At 48.9% G+C, this 23,656-nt stretch overlaps 1 protein-coding gene across 1 annotated transcript in view; it reads left to right on the plus strand.

Annotated features, from left to right (window-relative positions):
- Window positions 1-23,656, plus strand: part of PLXNB3 (plexin B3) — a 48,893-nt gene extending 25,237 nt beyond the window's left edge. Inside the window, exons 21-36 of the mRNA XM_074278678.1 lie at window positions 149-310; window positions 522-673; window positions 1,644-1,744; window positions 2,919-3,136; window positions 15,082-15,260; window positions 16,012-16,078; window positions 16,315-16,630; window positions 17,249-17,352; window positions 17,492-17,585; window positions 18,159-18,325; window positions 18,878-19,038; window positions 20,141-20,288; window positions 20,568-20,632; window positions 20,813-20,888; window positions 22,314-22,388; window positions 22,850-23,656. Coding sequence (XP_074134779.1) covers window positions 149-310; window positions 522-673; window positions 1,644-1,744; window positions 2,919-3,136; window positions 15,082-15,260; window positions 16,012-16,078; window positions 16,315-16,630; window positions 17,249-17,352; window positions 17,492-17,585; window positions 18,159-18,325; window positions 18,878-19,038; window positions 20,141-20,288; window positions 20,568-20,632; window positions 20,813-20,888; window positions 22,314-22,388; window positions 22,850-22,954 — 2,190 coding nt within the window. The 3' untranslated portion in view covers window positions 22,955-23,656. The remainder of the gene's footprint in view (window positions 1-148; window positions 311-521; window positions 674-1,643; window positions 1,745-2,918; window positions 3,137-15,081; window positions 15,261-16,011; window positions 16,079-16,314; window positions 16,631-17,248; window positions 17,353-17,491; window positions 17,586-18,158; window positions 18,326-18,877; window positions 19,039-20,140; window positions 20,289-20,567; window positions 20,633-20,812; window positions 20,889-22,313; window positions 22,389-22,849) is intronic.

A 23,656-nucleotide genomic window follows, 5' to 3' on the forward strand; every position in this document is an offset into this window, starting at 1 on the left:
GGTGACCAGCGGCCTCGGGACTCAGCCAAACCCAGAGAATGATGGCCTCCCAATGGAGAAGACAGCTCCAGGGCCTTGAAGAGCACAAGGGAGACTGGAGTGGGGACCAAAGTGGTTTCAGCCCCTCTTCCCCCTTCCCCATCCTCAGGGTGAAGGGTTAAACTTGGGGATCAGCAAGGAGGAGGTCCAAGTGCAAATTGGAAAAGGCGAGTGTGTGGTGAAGACATTGACACTGACTCACTTGTACTGCGAACCCCCCATGTGGCCCCCCCAGCCCCTCAATAGCTCCAGTACTCTGCCTGAATTCATAGTAAGTGTCTGACCTCCTTCTCCCTCCCCAATCCCACCTCTTGGAGGGAGAGCAGAGGGCTGGTTTCCATGGAAAATAGTGTATTATGGGGGGGGAGATTTCTGGGCCCATTAGCATCCCCATAAGGAAGGAGTTGGGGGAAATGCACCCCAAAGAATGGGGAAGCTGACAGAACAGCCCCAAACACCTGGGTCCCATTCCTTGCCCTCAGGTACAAATGGGGAACCTTCAGCTGAACTTGGGCCCGGTGAAATATGAGGTGGAGACCGCCCTGCCCAGCTTCCCGACGGAGGCCCAGATCGGGCTGGGGGTGGGAGTTGCTGTGCTCATCTCTATGGTCCTCCTCCTCATCCTCATGTACAGGTGATCTCCCAGCCTTCTCTCTCCCTTCCTCAGCAGCCTTCTCCTCTCCTGATTCTGCCCAGCAGTCCTCCTTCCTCTTTTGGTTAAACTTCCACCCTCCAGCCTCCCCCGCACACTGGTCCGAAGGTCAGACCCTCTTACGACTAGGTTAACTAATAAATAGATGAGGGAAAGAACGGTACGTTTTTATAAATTGCTGTGGGTTTGGGCTTTCCTCTCTGGGCCTGCGAGACCTTTCCAGGTGACCCTTTCCTGTTCCAAGGGAGCAGTGACGACAAACGTCTCCCACCTCCAAGACACAGGTGACAGACTAATTTGCAGAAGGAAACTGCCGGTTTCAGACTCGGGCCGTGCATGTGGGAATGTGTTCGGCTTGCCCGTTTGACCATCTGCACAGTTGTTACAAAGACCTTGTTTTTCTTTTTTCTTTTTCCCATGGGGAGGGAGAGCGAGAGAAAATGCTTGATGATAATTGAAAAAAATCAAATATACATTTTTAAAACTCAAATTCAAAACGGAAATCGTATTAGCTGGTTCCTTAGAGCCTTCAGTTCTGGCACCTGAGGAGTCTGTAACCTTTTTGATTTCAATTCAACAAGCATTTATCCAACTTGCACAAGTCTTTCCGGCTTTTTGGGAAATCTGCCTGCTTAGCTTATAGAACAGCAGTATTCCATTACACGCATATACCACGGCGCGTTCAGCCATTCTCCAATCGATGGGCGGCCACCTCAGCTTCCGATTCTTTGTTACCACAAAAACACCGTGAGAAATGGTTCTGTACATGTGGGGTTTTCCTCTTTCGTGGTCTCTGGGACACGGACCCAGCAGAGACATTGCTGTATCAGAGGGTACGCGCAGTTTTATAGCCCCCTGGACACTGTTCCAAATTGCTCTCCGGAAGGGTTTCTCCCCATTTCTTCTCTCTCCTCATGAGTCCCTGATGACCCCGACCCCTGTCTTGGTGTAGGCGGAAGAGCAAGCAGGCAATGCGAGACTACAAGAAAGTCCTGGTACAACTAGAAAACTTGGAGATCAGCGTTGGGGACCAGTGCCGCAAAGAGTTCACAGGTGTCTGGGCTGGGCTGGGCTGAGTTTGCTCGGGCTCAGCTGAGTGTGGCTGGGCTGGGCTGGACGGGGCTGGCTTGGGTGGCTAGAGGGAGCAGGCTTAGCTTGGTTGGGCTGGGCTGGCTAGACGGGCTGGGTTGGCTAGATTGGCTGGGCTGGGCTGGTTGAGCTGGGCTGAGTTTGGGCTGGACTGGACTGCCAAGTTGGGCTGGGCTGAGTGATTGGGCTGGCTGGCTGGGCCAGGTCAGAATCCAGGCCAGCGGCAGTGAGGAGAGGCGACAGTAACTGAGAGATGCTCCCGCCCCACCCCCTGCCCATCACCTCTGCTTCTGTCTCTAGAGCCACAGGCCTTTATAGGAAAAGTCCTGAAGGCCAGAAGCCCTCATCCCTAACCCGAGGAGGTCGGAAGTGGTGCTTGCTTGCTTTAAGGCAGCCTGGTGTGGGGCCGAAATTGGGGCTACTAATCCCTACCTGAAGATCCCTGCTGGCTTCCCAATAACTTAGAGAACCACAGATGAATGTTATCTGCGTTCTAGTGCAGTTTTGTTTTCGTTATTTCCCAGTCGCATTTTCTTTGGCCCCCTTCTTCCCTCCCTCCTCCCCAGACGGGTGCTTGGGCGCGTTAGGACACGGCATCAGTTTAGGGAACACAGCCTTGTCCTCTAGAGTTTAGATTCAAATTCCATCTCCTACTAGCTGTATGATTCTGGAAAAGTCACTTAGACTCTCTCACCTCAACTTGCTCCTCTGTAAAATGGATGTCATAAGAGCACAGGGGGATATATATATATATATATATATATATATATATATATATTTTTTTTTTTTTTTTTTTTAAGAGAACAGGACTATTGTGAGGCCCAAATAAGATATTTGTAAAGCTTTTTGAAAACAAAGTCAAGAGTATGCTGGGAAAAAGTTAAACAACTGACAGAGGAAAAACATGCACACAGGAGCCACTTTCGAGTTTAATCTGCAGGATTTCCTTAAATCAACAAAACAATAACTCGAGCCCTCATTTTTAGAGTTTGCCCATGATGAGGTATAAACTGACGACGCTACAGAAACACGAGATATTATTGTGGTGATGATGACTGAGCTCCACTAGCACCAAGGCGGGGGGAGCTCTTTGGGAATCCAGGCCTCATGGCTCCTGTTTCCCATCCCTCCACGGCAGATCTGATGACCGAGATGACAGACCTCAGCAGCGATCTGGAAGGCAGCGGCATCCCTTTCCTGGATTATAAAACCTTCACCGAACGCGTCTTCTTTCCCGGCCACCACGGGTCACCCCTTCGATCCGAGATAGATGTGCCCGACGCCCGCCAGGCCACGGTAAAACAGGGCCTCAATCAGCTCGCCAACCTGCTCAACAGTAAGCTCTTCCTCATCAAGGTGAGACCCAGCGGGGATCCAGGCGCCGTAGTGGGCAGCGTTTGACTCTGCAGTTAAGAAAGGCTGGGTGCATAAGAGAGAAGGAGGGTGTGAGAGGAGACTGCCCAGTGCTTGTATCTATAAGGCCTGGCTTGTGCAAATGGGTTAGGCTGGGCCGGGCTGCCATAACTGGGCTGGGTCAGGCTGGGCTGCCATAACTGGGCCAGGCTGGGCTGCCATGTCTGGGCTGGGCCGGGCTGCCATAACTGGGCTGGGTCAGGCTGGGCTGGGACGGACTGCCATAACTAGGCAAGGCCAGGCTGCCATGTCTGGGTTGGGCTGGGCCAGGCTGCCATAACTGGGCCGGGCTGGACTGCCATAACTGGGCCGGGCCGGGCTGCCGTAACTGGGCCGGGCCAGGCTGCCGTAACTGGGCCGGGCCGGGCTGCCGTAACTGGGCTGGGCCGGGCTGCCGTAACTGGGCTGGGCTGCCATGTCTGGGCTGGGCTGGGCTGCCATGTCTGGGCTGGGCCGGGCTGCCATAACTGGGCTGGGTCAGGCTGGGCTGCCATAACTGGGCCAGGCTGGGCTGCCATGTCTGGGCTGGGCCGGGCTGCCATAACTGGGCTGGGTCAGGCTGGGCTGCCATAACTGGGCCAGGCTGCCATAACTGGGCCGGGCCGGGCTGCCATAACTGGGCTGGGTCAGGCTGGGCTGCCATAATTGGGCCAGGCTGCCATAACTGGGCTGGGCTGGACTGCCATAACTGGGCTGGGCTAGGCTGGGCTGGGATGGACTGCCATAACTAGGCAAGGCCAGGCTGCCATGTCTGGGTTGGGCTGGGCCAGGCTGCCATAACTGGGCCGGGCCAGGCTGCCATAACTGGGCTGGGCTAGGCTGGGCTGGGACGGACTGCCATAACTAGGCAAGGCCAGGCTGCCATAACTGGGCCGGGCTGGGCTGCCATAACTGGGCTAGGCTGCCATGTCTGGGCCGGGCCGGGCTGCCATGTCTGGGCTGGGCTGGGCTAGGCTGCCATAACTGGGCTGGGCCGGGCTGCCATAACTGGGCTGGGTCAGGCTGGGCTACCATAATTGGGACAGGCTGCCATAACTGGGCTGGGCTGGACTGCCATAACTGGGCCGGGCTGCCGTAACTGGGCCGGGCCGGGCTGCCGTAACTGGGCCGGGCCGGGCTGCCGTAACTGGGCTGGGCTGCCATGTCTGGGCTGGGCTGGGCCAGGCTGCCATAACTGGGCTGGGCCAGGCTGCCATAACTGGGCTGGGTCAGGCTGGGCTGCCATAATTGGGACAGGCTGCCATAACTGGGCTGGGCTGGACTGCCATAACTGGGCTGGGCTAGGCTGGGCTGGGACGGACTGCCATAACTAGGCAAGGCCAGGCTGCCATGTCTGGGTTGGGCTGGGACGGACTGCCATAACTAGGCAAGGCCAGGCTGCCATGTCTGGGTTGGGCTGGACCAGGCTGCCATAACTGGGCTAGGCTGCCATAACTGGGCCGGGCCGGGCTGCCATAACTGGGCTAGGCTGCCATAACTGGGCCGGGCCGGGCTGCCATAACTGGGCTGGGCTAGGCTGGGCTGGGACGGACTGCCATAACTAGGCAAGGCCAGGCTGCCATGCCTGGGTTGGGCTGGGCCAGGCTGCCATAACTGGGCCGGGCCGGGCTGCCATAACTGGGCTAGGCTGCCATAACTGGGCCGGGCCGGGCTGCCATAACTGGGCTGGGCCAGGCTGCCATAACTGGGCCGGGCCGGGCTGCCATAACTGGGCTAGGCTGCCATAACTGGGCCGGGCCGGGCTGCCATAACTGGGCTGGGCCGGGCTGCCATAACTGGGCTGGGCTGCCATGTCTGGGCTGGGCTGGGACGGACTGCCATAACTAGGCAAGGCCAGGCTGCCATGTCTGGGCTGGGCTGGGCCAGGCTGCCATGTCTGGGCCTGGCCAGGCTGATTGTCACAAGGGAGAGATCCAGCTGGGATTTGATTTGGGAATGTAGTGAAGTGGGAAGAATGCTGCTTGGAGTTGGGAAGCCGGCCTCAGAAGCTCCCCCAGACTTCACCGGCTGTGTAACCTTGGGCACGACATCCCTTCCCCTCAGTTTCCTCCTCTGGAAAGTGCTGGGCTTGGACTAGCTGATTTTATAGGGTTCCTTCAAACTTTAAAAAAAAAAAAAACCAGGAGCCACTAGGTGGCGCCACGTGGCCTGGAGATAGGGAACCTGAATTCACATTTAACCTCAGACACATCCTCTCTGTGGTACCCTGACAAGTTACTTAACCTCTCTGCCTCGCTTTCTGCCTCAGTTTCCCCAGCTATAAAATGGGGATCATAATAGCACCCACTCCCAGAGTTGTGGAAAGGATTAAAGCCCTTAGCACAGTGCCTGGCACTAGTAGGAACTTAAGATGTTTGTTTCCTTCCTTCCTTTTAAGTCCCACATTGAGGGGGGGGGGGGAGGCCACACAGTTTTCTGGTGGCGTAAAACGTGGAAGGCGAGCAGGCGCAGCGGGCGGCGGCAGGGATCCACAAAGCAACGGCTACAGAACAGCCGAGGGGGCGGCCGAGGGGGGAGCTGGTCCTGCTTTGCCGCCCCAACACACACACATGCACACACGCACACACACATACAGACACAGAGACACACGTATACAGACATACACACATCTAGCGACAAACCCACAGAGACACAGACACAAGGAACCTCTTTTATACAGAGACAGACACACAGAGAGACATACAGACACACACAGACATAATAAAGAAATAGACCACACACACATAGCAACACATACAGACACACAGACACAAAGACACACACATACTAACACACATATAGAGACACATACAAACATACAGAGACACACATATGGAGACAGAGATGCTCAGATTTACAGAGAGACACATATATACAGAGACAAACACACACACTCCCAGACATAGTCACACACAGACAGACATGATAAGGAAACAGACACACAGAGATAGGCACACAGACACAGAGAGACACACACACAGAGACAGAGAGAGACACCCACACAGAGACAGAGAGAGACACACCCAAAGGGACACACAGAGATAATACGGAAACAGTGGCTGCCTTCAAGGGGCTTGTGTTCCACTAAGATGGTATATTTACAGGATAGCGATATAAAACAGTGACTAGATGGGAAAGGGGGTGTATTAACGACTGAGGAAACTTAGCAAAGGGCTCCTGAAAGCAGGGGCGCTGGAGTTGAGACTTGAAGAGAGCTCGGGGTCCCAAAGAGGCAGCAGAAAGGGAGACCGTGTCAGGCGCAGGCAAAGTCCGATCAGAGGCGGGAAGGCGAGTCATGAAAGACCACGTAGAAGGGGAACAGCTGATGAGCCACCTTGGCAGAAGCATAGAATAAGTAAGGAAAACAACATGAAATCAGCGTGGAAAGGTAAATTAGAGACAAACTGAAACGGAGCCCCTCCGAAAACAGGGCCAGATTTGTGCTCGTCTGAGCCTTTGCGACCCCACTTGGGGTTTTCTTGGCAGAGTCACTGGGGCGTTTTCCCATTTCATTTTTCAGCAGGTGAGAATGCTGAGGTAAACCGAGTGACGTGACTTGCCCAGGACCCCACAGCTAATAAGTGTCTGAGGCTGGATTTGAATTCAGGAAGGGGAGTCTTTCTGATTCCAAGCCCTGTGCGCCGTTCTCTGCGGGGCCACCTAGCTGCAAAATGTCAAGTAGGGATTCGTATTTTATCTCAGGGCCAGAGGCAGCCTGCGGAACGTCTCCAGCGGCAGAGTGACAGGGGTAGAAACGTCACTCGGCAGGTGTATAGAGAATGTGGGGGGGGGGAGAGCCTAGTCAGGAAGCCCCCTTAGAAATGATCCAAGTGAGAGAAGATGAGAGTCCGAAATCAAACTGTTGTCATACAGGGGGCGCAGGGGACGTGCAAAACTTGGCAACTGATTGAATATGGGGAGGGAAGAGGAGGGGCAATGCTGGGAGTCCAGGTGACTGGGAGGATGGCGGGCCAAATCAAATCAGAGTCTGTTTTTAAAAGAGCAATATATTAACATGTATGGGTCCACCTGCCATCTGGGGGGGAGGGGGGGAAGGAGGGGAAAAATGAGAGCAAAAGATTTGGCAGTTGTCAAGGCTGTAAAATTCCCCGTGCAGATAGCTGGTAAATAAAAAGCCATCATAAAAAATAAAAGAGCAATATAAAGATCTATATTTGGCAGGAAAAATCAACTGTGTAGGGATGGATGGAGCAGGAAGCAGGACTAGATAGTGGCACGTGGGGGAGGCCTGTGGGACGGAGCTTGCTGAGGCGGCCCCCCCGTTTCTGGATATGGCCCCCGTCTCACTCCCCTCTCCCAGAATTGATTCTTATTTTTCCTAACGATGATAAAAAAAAACACTAAGGAAACATTATGGCTACAAACTGCAAAAACCAAGGTTGCCCGAGCTAGATAAGGCGTGAAAAGCAGACTCGAGCCTTGTTCTCAGTCCTCAGCATCTGACCCCCAGAGGAGGGAGGCACTTCCTTACGGGGTCACCAGGTTGGTAATCAGTGTTCTGATAACTTGTGATACTTTGCTCAGGGACCTTTTCATCTACTTTGTTATCATTCTGGAGCACACTGTTACTTTTTCCCCCGCTTCTTCTTACTTGTGTCCGGATACTTCCTCCCCCAGTCTCTTATTACCCTGGAGTTAGCACGGCCCTGAATAGCCCTGAAATCCAGAGAAGAGGGTGTCTGGACCGGGGGGGGGCCTTAAATGGCTCATGATTATTGAACCTTCCACCCATTGTTTCTGCCTACTGGGGGCACCCGAATAAGTCCTGAATCACCGCCGTGGCCTTTCGGAGGCCTGCCACGTGGGCCCGGACATGTCCCCAGTTCTCGGGCGGCCGGCCGGCTGTACTACTTTCTGACTCCTCTGCCCCGGGGAGCCCATTATTAGGGATGACCTCCTCCCTCTGCAAGACCTTAGCGGTCCGGGGCCTCCCCTTCCTTAGTCCCCTCTGATTCTGACTGGAGACTGGGCTCATGGACTCGAAACCACTTTTGGTCCTTTCTATCCCCACTCCCCGGTTTTCAGCTTCCTTTTATTAAGAAAGAAATCACTGACTCTCCAGAGAACTTCATCTTTCCTACTTCTTCATTTGAGGCAAGTCAAAGCAAATGTTCCTTTAAACAATGCACAGTATAATACAAACAGTATTTTTGAGCGCCTACTGTATACAGAGCATGGGGAGATAGAGTCCAGGTGAGGGTTAGCAGCCGCCCCATGAGCTTCTAGTCTGCTTGGGGGCAGGGGGGGGGGGAGAGAATGAGCATTGGACCTTAAATGTCATTGTTATAGAGAAAATTGCCACATGAGGAAGCTTAATCAGGCAAGTGACTTTTCCGCAGCTGGGGCAGAGAGAGGCTAAGCTCCATCACACGGTCACTATGTGCCCAAGTGAAGACTTGAGCCTGGGTTTTGTTGCCTTCCAGGCTGGCTCTCTCCCCTCCATACTGTGTCACTCTGTGCCGTATCTCTCACAACATACAGTCTGCAGCTTGATGGAGTCAGTTAATCAGACTGGGGCCAGAGAGAGCACCCCTTCAGAGCCCCCTGTTGTTAACCACAAGGGGTTTGGGGCAGACTTCCTGGAGGAAGCAGCATTGGAGTTGGGTATGGGTAGGGAGCTTGGTAAGAGAAGAAGGGGAGGACTCACTTCAGACTTAGAAAAAGAGCCTGAGAAAAGGCCTGAAGCATGAGGGGACACACTGAAAGGGGAGGCAGGGAAGATGGGGCAGGGTTGGCAGAATTGCCTAGTTTGGCTGACGCACAGGGTATTGTCTTTTGTTGTTGCCCTCGAAGAGGACCCGTGACATCAGCGAGGGGCTTCCATGACACAAGTGAGCTGGATTGAAGTGAGGGAGGCCCGGGCAACATCACCTGCCTCACTTTCCCCTCCAGAGCCATCTGGGGCCAGTGGCCAGATAGAGATCAGGACAGCTGGAGCTGGCCTGGGATGCCACGGGAGACCTGGGCCTTTTTAAGTTAAGGTCTTCACCGGGTCTCAGTCTGCACCCCTTCAGTGATTAAAGCGAGGGGGGAGTGGCGCAGAAATATGTAGGCAATTGCACATGTTTGACCTACATTGAATTACTTAGTATCTAGGAGAGGGAGGAAGGGGAACAAATTTGGAACACAAAGTTTTGCAAGGGTGAATGTTGAAAACTATCTGAGTGAATTTTGAAAATAAAAAGCTATTATTAAAAAAAAAAAAAGAAAGAAAGAAAGAAAGAAATGAGGCAGAGTGAACTCAAAGTGTATACAAAGTATACTGTATACAAAGCAAGAACAACGTTCCCGGATGCTCAGCTGTGAATGACTTGGCTATTCTCGGCAATACAATAATCCTCAGCTACTCTGAAGGATTTATGATGAAAAATCCCATCCGTACCCAGAAAAAGAACGGCTTGTGTTTGAATACAGATTAAAACATTCTCTCTGTCTCTGTCTCTGTCTGTCTTTCTATTTCTGTGTGTGTGTGTGTGTGTGTCTATTTTTCTTGAGGTTTTTTAAGATAAGAGACATATGTTTTCCTTCACAACATGACTTTTATGGAAATGTTTTGCATAACTTCACATTTGCTTTCTTAGGCCGGGCTGGGGGACGGGCATACAGGAGAGAATCTAGAACTCAACGTTTTTAAAACAAATGTGAAAAATGTGTTTTAAATGTAACTGGGGAAAAATAATATTTTTTAAAAGATATGAGACCGAAAAAATTAGTCAAAATAATCAGTCTGAGAGGGGAAGACCCTCAGAGTTTCTGCCCAAATCCAAAGCAATTTCTTTTCAGAGGAATAGAAATCTAGAGGCACGTGGTACATGAGGCATAAAGGAGGACAAGGTTGGGAATCCCTAATTCTCGGAAGACAAGAACACAGTGCTCTAGCTGGCTTGCCCAGAGTCAGAGTTCAAATCCATCTCAGACACTTAACTAGTTGTTTCTTTCTTTCCTATTCCTTTTGACTATGGCCCCAGGAGGCAAAAGCCAGCAAGGGCTGGCATCTCCCTTCTTTTGGAGGCTGGTTCTCTTAATGCAGCAGCAGATCAGATAAGAGTTTTTAAAATCAAATGTTCTAGGAAACGCACAGCATTAAACCGCAGTGCATTTCACTATAACTATTTAGTAATCTTTGACATTTAAACTAATGAATTTTGTATAAAGTACTCAGAGGTCCTCATTATTCAAAGAGAATTGGTTCCAGGAAAAGTCTACTTAAAGTTAACCCATTTCAAGGATCCATGTTTGGTTTTTTTTTGTTGTTTTTTGTTTGGTTTTTTTTTTTTTTTTTTTTTTTTTTTTTTTGCTGAGGCAATTAGAGTTAAGGGACTTGCCCAGGGTCACACAGCTAGGAAATATTAAGTGTCTGAGAGCAGATTTGAATTCAGGTTCTCCTGACTTCAGAGCTAGTGTTCTATCCTCTTTGCCACCTAGCTGGTCCAAGGATCAATGTTTCATAGTAAATAATGATTTTGTTTGTTTGTGGAGGTCATCAAGGTTAAGTGACTTGCCCAGAATCACACAGTTAGCAAACTGGATTTGAATTCAGGAATAGTGGGGTTTTTTAAAGTATGATTAAAATTTTGTCTTGAAAAACAAAATTACAAATTATGAAACATGATTACTTTAGTTCAGATTTAACAAAATTAAAATTATATTGTCAAATGGGAGCCGATTCTTAAAACAAAGACTAAATCAAGTCATGATAAGTGTGTGTGCGTAACTTTTGTCTTGTGTAATAGTGAAATCTGTTCATGAAAATAGAGGAGTATGAAGGGCTTCCTCATTTTCCCAAGTATCTTTCTTATCAAATCATTGCCTTTTTAAAAACTTATTTTCAATAGTATTTTATTTTCCCAATACATGTAAAGGTAGTTTTCAACATTCATTTTTGTTAAGATTTGGTATTCAAATTTTTCTCTCTTCTTCCCTTACCTCACTTCTTTCTAAGACAGCAAGCAATCTGATATGTTAAATATGTGCAATTATTTTAAATATATTTCAGTATTTGTCATGTTGTACAAAAAAAAAAAAATCAGACCAAAAGGGGAAAAAAAACACAAGAAAAAAACAAACCAAAAAAAAGTAAAAATACTATGTTTTGATCCACATTCGGTATCCATAGCTCTCTCTCTGGATGTGGATGCCATTTTCCATTCCAAATCTATTAGAATTGTCTTGGATTGTTGCACTGTTGAGAAGAGCTTTGTCTCTCACAGTTAATCATCACATCATCTTGTTGTTGCCGTGTACAGTGATCTGGTTCTATCACTTCACTTAGTATCAGTTCATATAAGCCTCTTCAGGCTTTTTGGAAATCAGCCTGTTCATCATTTCTTATGGAACAGTAATATTCCATTACAGTCATACACCATAACTCATTCAGCCATTCTCCAACTGATGGGCATCCAGTCACTTTCCAGAACTGTTCTCTTTTTTTTCCTGTCATCTTTGCTAGTCTGATATGTGACAAATGGAGCCTCAGAGGTTTTTTTAAATTTGCAAGTCTCTAATTATTAGTGATTTGAAGCATTTTTTCATATATCTGATAGCTTGGATTTTTTTTCTTTGAAAATTGCCTGTTTATATATATATATATATATATATATATATATATATATATATATATATATATAATTCAAAAGAAACACACATTTTATTTTAATTGAAAAAAAGAAAGAAAACTACCTGATTATATCCTTTGCTATTTATTTATTGGATGTTCTCTTTTTTTTCCTGTCATCTTTGCTAGTCTGATATGTGACAAATGGAGCCTCAGAGGTTTTTTTAAATTTGCAAGTCTCTAATTATTAGTGATTTGAAGCATTTTTTTCATATATCTGATAGCTTGGATTTTTTTTCTTTGAAAATTGCCTGTTTAAATATATATATATATATATATATATATATATATATATATATATATATATATATATATATATATATATATATATAATTCAAAAGAAACACACATTTTATTTTAATTGAAAAAAAGAAAGAAAACTACCTGATTATATCCTTTGCTATTTATTTATTGGATGTTCTCTTTTTTTTCCTGTCATCTTTGCTAGTCTGATATGTGACAAATGGAGCCTCAGAGGTTTTTTTAAATTTGCAAGTCTCTAATTATTAGTGATTTGAAGCATTTTTTTTCATATATCTGATAGCTTGGATTTTTTTTTTCTTTGAAAATTGCCTGTTTAAATATATATATATATATATATATATTTATTATATATATTATATATATATATTATTCAAAAGAAACACACATTTTATTTTAATTGAAAAAAAGAAAGAAAACTACCGGATTACATCCTTTGCTGTTTATTTATTGGATGTTGCTTCAAATCAATTCTTTATATATCTTGACTATAAGATGTTATTTTCAATAGTATTTTATCCTGCTGCAAAGATTCTCCTTCCCCCACTCAGTTACTGTTTGTTTTCTAATTGTAACTACATTAGAGCTGTACAAAAACTTTTACAATTTTTATCATCAAAATTGCCTTTTTTTTATCTTCTGTGACGTCCCTATCATTTGTTTGATTGTGAACTCTTCCTCTACTATAGGTCTGAAAAGTTTCTTGTTCTGTTTTGCTTACGATATCAAAAGTCGTGTGTCCATTTGTACTTTATCTCGGTATCCGGTGTGAATGTTGATCCATGCCTAATTTCTGGCAACTTGCTTTCCAATTTTCCCAGGAAGTTTTGTCTAACAGTGTGTCCTTCTTCTCCTTCCCCTGTCCCTTACCCCACCCCAGAAACTAGGGTCTTTGAGTGTGCTGAAGCTATTCTGGTTATTAAATTTTCAGAGTGAGTATTTACACCTCAAAAATAAGCAGTTAAGTTAAAAATCAAGGCTTGATTTACTGTTCTGTTGATTGTCTAGAGTCAAGGAAGTGTTAATAATACACATTAAACTTTAAAAAGTATGTACACATGTAGTTTTCCCCCCCAGGGAACGAGTTATTAAAGCTCCCAGCAGCCACTGTGTATGATGTTCTCCTTCACTCAGCATCAGTTCATGGAAGTCTTTACAGGTTTTTCTGAAATCTACCTGCTCATCGTTCCATTTCCCCAAGTGATGGGCATCCCCTTGACTTCCATGTCTTTGTCACGTTAAGAGTTGATACAAATATTGTTGTACGTGGGGTCCTTTCCCCCCTTTTAGGATCTCTTTGGGATGTAGACCTAGTAGTGATATCGCTGCACAAATTGTTGCCTTTGGGGTGTAGTCCCAAATTGTTCTCTAGAATGGTTGGATTAGTTCACATCTCTACCAACAGTGCCTTAGTGTCCCAATTTTTTCACCTCTTCCCAACATTCATCATTATTTGTTCCTGTCATCTTAGCTAATCTGGACAGGTGTGTAGTGGTATCTCAGAGTTGTCTTAATTTGCATTTCTTCTGATCAGTAGTGATTTAGAACATTTTTTCATATGACTAGAGATAACTTAGGTTTCATCATCTGAAAATGACCCTATTTTGACTATTTTTTGACTACTTAACAGGAGAATGGCTCTTATTTTCAAAATTTGACTAGGTTCTCTCTATATTTGAGGAAAGGGCCTCTCTTTTTTAAAACCAATACCAAACCATTTTTGATGATTCTTGATTTGTGCTGCTTTGTGGGTGGGAAGTGTGAGATCTGAGACTGAGACTGAGAATGCCCACTTCTTCATGACTCCATTTGGGTTTTCTTGATAGGGATTCTAGAGTGCTTTGCCATTTCCTTCTCCAGCTCATTTTACAGATGAGGAAAAAGAGGCAAATGGGAACAGTGACTTGCCCAGGGTCATACAGCTAATAAGTGTCTGAGGCTTGATTTGAACTCAGTAAAATGTGTCTTCTTGACTCCAGGTTTGAGCCTCTGTCCGTTGGAGCATCACTTAACTGCCCTAGATCATCTACCTTCTTACTTTTCTCCCCATTACTTCTTTTCATATTCTTGCTCATTCGTTCCTCCATCCGAATTTTATTGTTTTTTTCTAGCCATACAAAACAATCCTCTGGTAGTTTTGTTACTGGACAGAGAAATTAACTTAGGTATGACCTACCCATGAGTAACGAACATTTCTTCAATTAGTTATCTTTCTGGGGGGAGGGGGGGGAAAGGTGTTTTAACAGTGGAGTTCCCGGGTTTTTCTCAGTAGGTAGGCTTCCAAATACTGCATTCCTTCCAGACAGAGTAATTTTTCTAAGGCATAGGCCTGATCATACCACTCATTCTCCTACTCAAAAGCGTCTAATGAGTTTCTCCTGACTTTGCCCAGACTGTTCCTCCAACCCTGGAATCTCCAGATTCTGGTGAGGCTCTTCTTGAGCGTTTCCTCATCTGGCCAGTCCCTCTTCAGCTCCTCCCGCCTTGAATTTTCTCCATATTTATTTTGTATTTATACCCTGTCTACATCTTGCCCCCCTCTCAAGAACGCCAGCTCCATCTGAGCAGAGCCCGCCGCTCTTTTTCCCTAGCTGCCAGCTCCAGGCCAGGCCCAAGGTAGTTGTGGATTATTTGCCCCAGATCTCTCGGTTCCCCAGGCAGTTCTCCAACTAAGTGGCGCAGCTGGCAGAGCTAAGCTGGCAGAGGTGGGGAAATCCTCCCCTTCAGCCCCTTATTACTTAGTGAAGAGACAAGACAAGCAGCCAGATCTTCTGAAGCCAGTGAGCATCGCAGGTAGCCGAACTTCAGCTCCTCAGGCCAAATCGTCATTCCCTCAGTCCTCGGTTGCTGTTTTTTGTCTTTTGAGAAAAAAGAGTTCGCAATCCACTAAAACTTGGCTGGGGAGAGGGCTGGAGAGACGGGGGGAATCAGGGATCCCCCCAGGACTGGTGATGATACTCGCTTGGAGACCAGACTGAATGAAAGATACTAAGCTCTCATTTCCCTTCCCAAGTTTATCCACACTCTAGAGGAACAGCCCACGTTCTCCCAGAGAGATCGGTGCTACGTGGCCTCACTGCTGTCTCTGGCTCTCCACGGCAAGCTAGAATATCTGACCGACATCATGAAGACCCTTCTCAGTGACCTCACAGCTCAGTATGTCCACAAGAACCCCAAACTGATGCTTCGCAGGTAAGGAAGGTTACAGAGCCAGGAGCCCAAGCTCCTAGCCCCACTTACTGCCCCTAGGAAGCCTGCTGAAGTCACCTGATGGGGGGGGAGGGGGAGAAATCTTGCTGGCCTTAGGAGCCAAAATTCCCATTCCGATTTTGCTGTTCAGTCATGTGACTTAGTCATCTCCCTTTCTCCTGAAGCGCAATCTCCTCGTCTCGAACACAGGAGTGATCAACTTTGCACTGTTAACTTGGCAAAGTTGTGTAGAAAGTGCTTATTGAGGGTATGTCATTAATGTGGAAATGTTTAACATGATAGTACCTGTGCGCCCTTTATCAGATTGTTTGAGGAAAGAAGAGAGGAGGAAGAAAAGTCTGGAATCAGAATCTTACAAAAATGAATGTAGAAAAAAGAAAATAGCACTTACAAAAAAGAAAGAAAGAGAACAAGGGGGGAAGGATATGTCGGCCTTCTCCCACCTTCTGTGTGATTCTGTCCTCAGAATCACTGCTTCCAAGGGGACTTGCTGAATTAATTCCACATATTCCATGCTCTGGAGGCAGGTCTAGGACGAGTTCAAAGGGTGGGCAAGGACTTAAAGCCCTTCCTTTTCTTTACCATCACCTTTTGGTTGACAGTCCTTCCCACCCTCTGTAACACAGAAAAAGAGTTGAGCAAAATCTATACTTTGACCAAGTCCGACAGTGCATGCACCATTCCACAGGGCAGTTGCCCACTTCTCGATGTGATGGTCTGTGTCACTTTATAGGACCGAGACCATGGTGGAAAAGCTCCTAACCAACTGGATGTCCATATGCCTCTACTCCTTCCTGAAGGTGAGGTAACCCCCCCCCGGAAAGGTCTGAGGACTTCAGAGTGGGGAGCGCTCTGATTCCTAGTCTCCTGACCCAGAGCACCACAGATCCTACTCTCCTGCCCATCAACATCACCCTCACTATTGAAGTTGGATCGCCCGATGAACGCCTGCCTTCTCTCTGATCTCATTGGCCAGTGCCTCCCTGTTCCTTCAGTTCTACTGATGGATGATATTTCTCTCTTCTCCGGATCCTAGGAGGTGGCAGGGGAGCCCTTGTACATGCTGTTCCGGGCCATCAAGTACCAGGTCGACAAGGGCCCCGTGGACGCGGTGACGGGCAAAGCGAAGAGGACCCTGAACGACAGCCGGCTTCTGCGGGAGGACGTGGAATTCTGGCCGCTGACACTGACCGTGCTGGTAGGGCCTGCGGCTGGGGCCAGTGAGCCACAACGTGTGCCTGCCCGCGTGCTCAACACCGACACCATCACTCAAGTCAAGGAGAAGGTGCTGGACCAGGTCTACAAGGGCACACCCTTCTCCCAGAGGCCCTCAGTGCATGCCCTTGACCTCGGTGAGATACTCGATTCCCAAAGCACCCTATCTGGAGAAGCCCTCTAGGATTCTTCCTATAGCCCTGAGATACACCACCACCTGCCAAGTCATGGAATATCCCAAGTGGAGCAGTCTCCATTTAAGCCCTGTAACATGGGTTGAGGGGGAGAAACCCTGGGGCCTGGGGAAGGCCGGGAAGGCTGTGCCTGACTTGAGCTTAGAGGGATAATTCATTGGGACAGAGAGGAGGGCTGAAGGCATGCTGGGAACGGGAATGGGCTGGTGGACAGGAACAGACCCCATGTCCCTAGCTCCATGGAACATAAAGAACAGTATGTGTAAATGAGACTAGAAAGGTCAAACCAGGATGTCGCGGGCCAGGGGGGAGGGGGGGGACCTTGAATGCCAGGCTTAAGACTTTGGATGTTATCTGATGAGCAAGGGAGTGATAAGATCAGAATCCTAATTCTTTATCTGGCTGGAGAAAAGGGGCTAAACCAGGGCGACCTCTAAGATCAAGGGAGCTAAGGCCCAAAGACTGTTCTAAGATTTGGAGATTTTCTTTTTGCTAGTGGGGGGACCCCTGCAATCTCCCCCTATCACAAGCCCATACCACCTCCCTGCCTTATTTCCCTAGAGTGGCGTTCAGGAGTGGCTGGGCACCTGACCCTGTCAGATGAGGATTTGACCTCTGTGACCCAGAATCAGTGGAAAAGACTCAACACCTTACAGCATTACAAGGTGCTGGGATGAGCAAAGAAGTCGGGGAAGAAGGGGGAGGGGGGAGGGAGACCAGAGCCGGTCCTTTCCTTTGGTCCCTGACCCCAGAGGAGGCCACGCTCCTGCCAACTTTGTCCCGCTCCCCTCTCCCTCCCTGTAGGTCCCAGACGGGGCAACTGTGGGGCTCATCCCCCGACTGCACAACGGGAATAGCATCTCCAAGAGCCCTAATCAGAGCTTTCTCTCTGGAGAGAGTAAGTAGCATATGGTGTTTGGAGCCAGGTGGAAGCACTGCAGTGGACTGGGGTGTGCTAACTAGGGGCTGTTGGGAGAAATCAGGGCAAAGGCAGGGGTCCAAAATCCTCATCTAAAACTGATTATCTGTGAATGCTGTGGGCCTAACTCACTAGATGCTCCTTTGGATAGAAGAATCATACTAAATGGGGGCCCAGCTTGTCCCCACCCAGTTCTCCCCAGTTAAACCAAAGGGGAGTCAAGGGCCGGGAAGGATGCACATATGTGGGGGCAGATTCTTTCCCATAAGAACTCTGGATCAGTTATCGAATTAGCCATAGGCCCAACTGGGCTGAACCAAAGGGGAAATTTAAAGTAGGAAGGAGGGGGGAAGAATTGCCCCAAGTCTGTGGGCATCCATCCTCTCCGGGAAATCAAGGGCTCACACTGAGTCGAGGTTCCCGAGCTCCACCCTGTCTCCCTTCTCCTTCTGCACTTGTCCCCCCCACACACCCATCTCCCTCCAGTCACCAGAGCCAGTCTTCCCTGGGGAAGGGGCAGGTAGTCTCTCCACGTGATCTGTGCCCTCCCAGGCTTACCCATGTTGGAGGATGGTGACGAGAGTGGCATCCGGCTGTGGCACCTGGTCAAATCTACAGAGGAACCTGAGGTAGCCAAGCAGAGGAGAAGCAGTCTTCGAGACCGGGAACGGGCAAAAGCCATCCCTGAAATCTACCTCACGCGCCTACTCTCTATGAAGGTGGGCGGGGCCGCGTCCCGGCTGCCAAGGCCAAAGTCAGGTTGCCGGGGAAGGGATATGCCCAACTGCTCGGTGGGAACACCTACGGCCAAATCAGATAAGATGCTGGGGAAGATTAGGCAAAGTAGCAGGGTGACCATGGTGGCCTTGCAGAGAGAAGGGAGCCAACCCAGCCACGACAGACAGCCGGGACTGGAAGGGGCCTCAGTGCTATCTTCCAAACCCTCTCTTTACATATGAAGAAGCCAGGTCCAGACAGGGCAGAGGAGTAAAGTTCAGATCACCCAGCTTTGTGAGGCCTGGGCTCGGGATCTTTCCACTACAATTCATCAGTGAAGCAAAGTGAGTCCCAGTAGTGGCTGTTCCAAAGACCTATGGACAAACCCCGGACCAAAAAAGAGAATTTCTTTTGCCTGACTGCATATTTGTCACCAGGTTTTGAGAATGATGGGGTTTGCTTTTCATTTTTTCTTTTAGAATTTGGGGGGGGAGAGGAGGAGAGAAAAGAAATTTAAAGTAAAACAAATAGAATCTTACCCATCTCCTACTTAGGGCACACTGCAAAAGTTTGTAGACGATACCTTCCAAGCCATCCTTAGTGTGGACCGGCCTGTGCCCATTGCAGTCAAGTATTTGTTTGACTTTTTGGATGAGTTGGCAGACAAACATGGCATTGAGGACCAGGAGACCCTGCACATCTGGAAAACCAACAGGTAGCCCTCTCCCAACCCACCAGAAAAGCACTTCCACCACTTACTTCAAGCTACCCCCTTCACAGGTGGGCAAACTAAGGTCCGTGGCAGTAAAGTGACCTGCCAAGGACATGGAGAAAGTGATAGCACCAGAGACAGAACCCAGGTGTCCTGTCTCCCAAGTCCAGCTTACCTGCTTCTTGGGGGAAGGGGCCACCTTATAATGGATTGTAATCTATTATTAGAAAAAATAGATTGTAGAAAGATGATGAAAGAGTCCCCTAATTACATGAACTATATCCCCCCAAGGCTCCCAAAGGGCAGGGGATCCCCTTTTCCTCCATGTTAGGAAGGACAGATGGTTCGCACATTTCCATGATGCTTCACGAAATCCACAGGAGCGGATGACTTTATCCAATCCTGGGCTTGGAGGGTTTTTGTGAATTCCTTTTTATTATCAACTCACTATCACCACCCCAGGAATCCCTGGAATAAAGCCCAATACGAGCATATAACCAGAACCCTTTGCCATCAAAATAGCAAGTGACCCACACTGCACCCCTTCTGACCCTTGTCCATTTATACCTGCATAGAGACGGCTAAATGTAGGGGTTTGGCCAAATTCTCTGCTATTCTTGGAGTTCGGCTCTTTTTTTCACTCTACTGTCTTCTGCCTTTCCATATTTCCTTCTAATTCTCACGTATGCCATCTTTAATCTTGCCATAGTATTAGATTTTCTCAAAATACCATCATTTAGCTACTCCTCTTCCATGTCTCAGCCATTCATTCCGGCAACAAAAACTATTCGACACTTTCTGTGTGTCTGGTACTGTGTAGAGCTATGGGACCACAGAAACGAAACCCACACGCTTGTCTCCCTCCGGTGATGACTAATGCAGCTCTGTCTGGGTTTTCTTTATCTATATGCCAAACTGTGGGCTCTCTGCATGCAGTGTTATCGTCGCTTTCATAAAACTCTTGTTTAAGAAACTGCCAGGTAGCTCTTCCAAAAGACTAGACCAGGGTTCATATTCAACAACGATGCGTGTTTCTGGGAAAGGCCGGTCCGGGGGTCTGAGGGAAGCCATAAGGCACTCTTCCTTCTTTGGTGTTTACTGCCAGCCTGCTGCTGCGCTTCTGGGTAAACACCCTGAAGAACCCCCAGTTCATCTTTGATGTCCGGGTGTCAGACAATGTGGATGCGATTCTCACCGTCATCGCGCAGACATTCATCGACTCGTGCACCATCTCTGAGCACAAAGTGGGCCGGGTGAGAAGGGATGGGGGAAATGACATCTCCAGAATGGAGTTTTTGATACTTCACTGGAGTGGGGTGGGGGGAGTTCAGAAAGCTAGAAAGAGCATCTGGGGGAGCCTTGACCCAGAACAACATATCGGCCAAGGGGTACTTGGGGGCATGAAGGGTGAGGTGTTGACGATGAGAACTGTGCACAGTGGCGGGCGGGACTAGAAGCTGCGAGGGCAGATGGCCACAAGTTTGCCTGCAATGTCTCACTGAGTCCTTTCTTCTTTTTTCTGTGGATGGCAGGATTCCCCTGTGAATAAACTCCTCTATGCCCGCGAGATCCCTCGATACAAGCAGATGGTGGAGAAGTGTGTGCTTGGCTGAGGGGGGCAGGGGCTGCCGGGAGGGCAGGGAGGGCGACTGAGGAGAGGGGCCCACTGGGCCAGCTCTGTCAGAGGTGGAAGTTTGGGATGAGGGGAAGGCCCACACGGGACTCCCGCCGGTCCTCAAGCCGCTCGCCTCTGCCTTCATCTCTCCCTGCTGCCCAGGTATTACTCAGACATTCGGCAGAATACAACCGCCAGTTACCAGGAGATGAACTCAGCCTTGACAGAGTTGTCCGGGGTGAGTAGCAGGGTTAGTTCGGCCCGGGCTGCCCTAGGCTGAACAGACAACAGGGCCTTGGCAACAACGACCAGGGCAGACCGAAGAGACAAGAGACCCGTAATTTGTTCTGGCCCAGCTGGGAGGTGGGCCTCTCCTCCAGAAGGATGTTTTTAAACCAACTGGAAAAGGTGTGAACAGATTGGAGTGAGAGCTTTCAATTGTTGGGAAGGAATGCGGATTGGATGGACTGGGGAAGACTGGTTGGAAGAGGGGCCCCTTAAAGGAATCTGGAAGGATAGGCAGGCGGGAGGGGAATGGTTGAAGATAATGCATCATAGAGCTTAGGATCATAGTTTTTCTTTGGTAAAAATGTTTTCAAACAATAAGCATCGATTTCTTCTCTCCCACCACCACCACTGCCCAAGGGAGGGGGAGAGGGAAAAAAACAAAACAAAACCTTTGTGACAAATCTCACAGTCAACAGCAAGAAAAATTCCCACGGTGACCATTTCCCAAAATGTATGTCTTTTTCTGCACCCTGACTCCACCACCTGCCAGGAGGTAGGCAATCTGTTTTGTCAGGAGTCCCCCAGAATCACAGTTGCTCACGGCATTGATCAGAGTTCTCAAGACTACACTCTTCTTGTCTTATTGGTTGTTCTTCTGGTTCTACTCGATTCCCTCTGCATCAGCTCATGCAAGTCTTCCCAGCTTTCTCTGATAACAACCAACCCCTTCACCATTTCTTACAACAGAGCAATATTCCATTATATTCATATGCCATCATTTATTCAGCCATCCCCCAATAGATGGATACATTTTTTCCCTGATGAAATTAGGGTAAAGTGACTTGCCCAGGGTCACACAGCTGGGAAGTGTTAAGTGTCTGAGGTCCCATTTGAACTCAGGTCCTCCTGACTTCAGGGCTGGTGCTCTATCCACTGCGCCACCGAGCGGCCCCGATGGATACCTTTTAATGTCCAGTTCTTTGCCACGGCAAAAAGAGCAACTATAAATATTTTTTCATCTTTGAGGATCATGGGTTTTGGAGCTAGGAGGGACTGTAGGGACTAATGAGTCCAGCTCCCTGATTGTACAGATAAGGACATGGGGACTCAGAGAAGTTAACTCGCTAGGGCCACAGTTAGTGCCCTGAAGCCCAGGCCAGCTACGCCAAGCTGCCTCCACAAACGTTGGAGGGAGTCTTGCTGACTTCAAGGTGGAGACTTGAACTATAGAAAAGGGCTGTAAGGAGACCTGGGCAAGGGAGCGGGGGCAAAAGATTGGATGGGTGGGATGGGGACAGATTTATTGTATGGGAGGTGGGGCACAGAGGGAAGGGAGGACAGGACAGGGCTGCAGACGATCAAGTGTCCAAAAGAAGGCCCTTCCCCACCAAGATTTGATGCTCTTCCCAACAATGTGTCTTCCTCCCAAACCCAGAATTATGCTTCTGACACCACCTGCTTGGTTGCCCTGCATGAGCTGTATAATTACATCAACAAGTATTATGACCAGGTGAGAAGCAAGTGGGCTTCTGGGTAGGGATTGGAGAAGGGCCTAGAACCTGGAGGGGAGGAAAAAAGCCCCTTGAGGTTAGATATCTAGAAGCACTTATAGTTAGAAAGGAGGGTGAGGCAGGGGAGCTGAGGGAGACTAACTTCGCAGTCTCCCAGAGTCCGCTTTGCTTAGATCAGAGCTTTGCTTTAATGCCTGACATCTCGAAAGGCCTTCAGAGGGGAAGTCATCAGCTCCCTGAAAAAGAGATCCTGACAGCCCAGTTCAGAGCAGCCATGCTGGGAGCAGGGGCTCTGACATGGAAGATTTGCTCCAGCTCTGGGGGGGGGGGGGTCTGTTTAGGTCCAGGGAAGACTGCACTCTGGGAGTTCAGCAGAGAAAAAATTGGAGGAAGGAGCAAAAAGGGAAGGGACAGTGAGCAGGAGGCCGTGCTCACCACCGATTTCTCTGGCTTTTCCCAGATTATCAGTGCCCTGGAGGAGGACCCTGTGGGTCAGAAGATGCAACTGGCCTACCGGCTTCAACAGATTGCGGCTCTGGTGGAGAATAAAGTTACTGACTTGTGAGTCTGCGCCCCCAGAGCCCAGACATTGGGCCAAGCAGAAGATGGACGGGGGCCTGGGGTGTGGGAGCTGCTCCAGCCAGACCCTCCAGCTTCACATCGACGCCAGGGCCCCTTCTCTCCTACCAGTAGTGCCTTTTGTCCCAGCTCCCTATAGACCCAGCGGGTGACTCCGTCCTTACGGATTCTCTCCCCCCTCCCCCCAAAATGGAGCTCGAGAGGGCCTAGAGGCTCTCTCTCCGAGACCCTCCGCTGAGGTTGGGGGCAGATTGAGCCAGGAGGTCGGGTGAACACTGTTGGTACCCAGTGGTCAAAGCTTGATCCAATTTTTCCCAAGTGTGGAGGAAATAGTGAAGAATGAGCCCTATCTGGGACGGAGAAGGGGGAGGGGCGCACATTCAGGACTTCCCATTCAAGCCCCTCTGGCCCCGCCCTCCACTTCCCTGGGCCCCTGACCCTGGGATCACTGGTGGAGGGGGGGAGGGGGGAGGGGGGGGCGCCGAGCTTTGCCTTTCTTATAGAGCTCTGTTAATTATGGCCCAGCGAGTCCCCGGCAGCCCCGAGTTACCCTGATTCACACCAGCTCCAGCCCTTTGGGGGATACTAGAGGATGGCCTGCCCCCAATCCCGCCCCCTCCCCCCTCCCATGTATTTATTTACTTGCTGGAAAATTTGGAAATAAATGGAGATTAAGCCTTTTTACAAA

This window comes from Sminthopsis crassicaudata, chromosome X, assembly GCF_048593235.1.
Source record: "Sminthopsis crassicaudata isolate SCR6 chromosome X, ASM4859323v1, whole genome shotgun sequence".
NCBI classification, from domain to species: domain Eukaryota; kingdom Metazoa; phylum Chordata; class Mammalia; order Dasyuromorphia; family Dasyuridae; genus Sminthopsis; species Sminthopsis crassicaudata.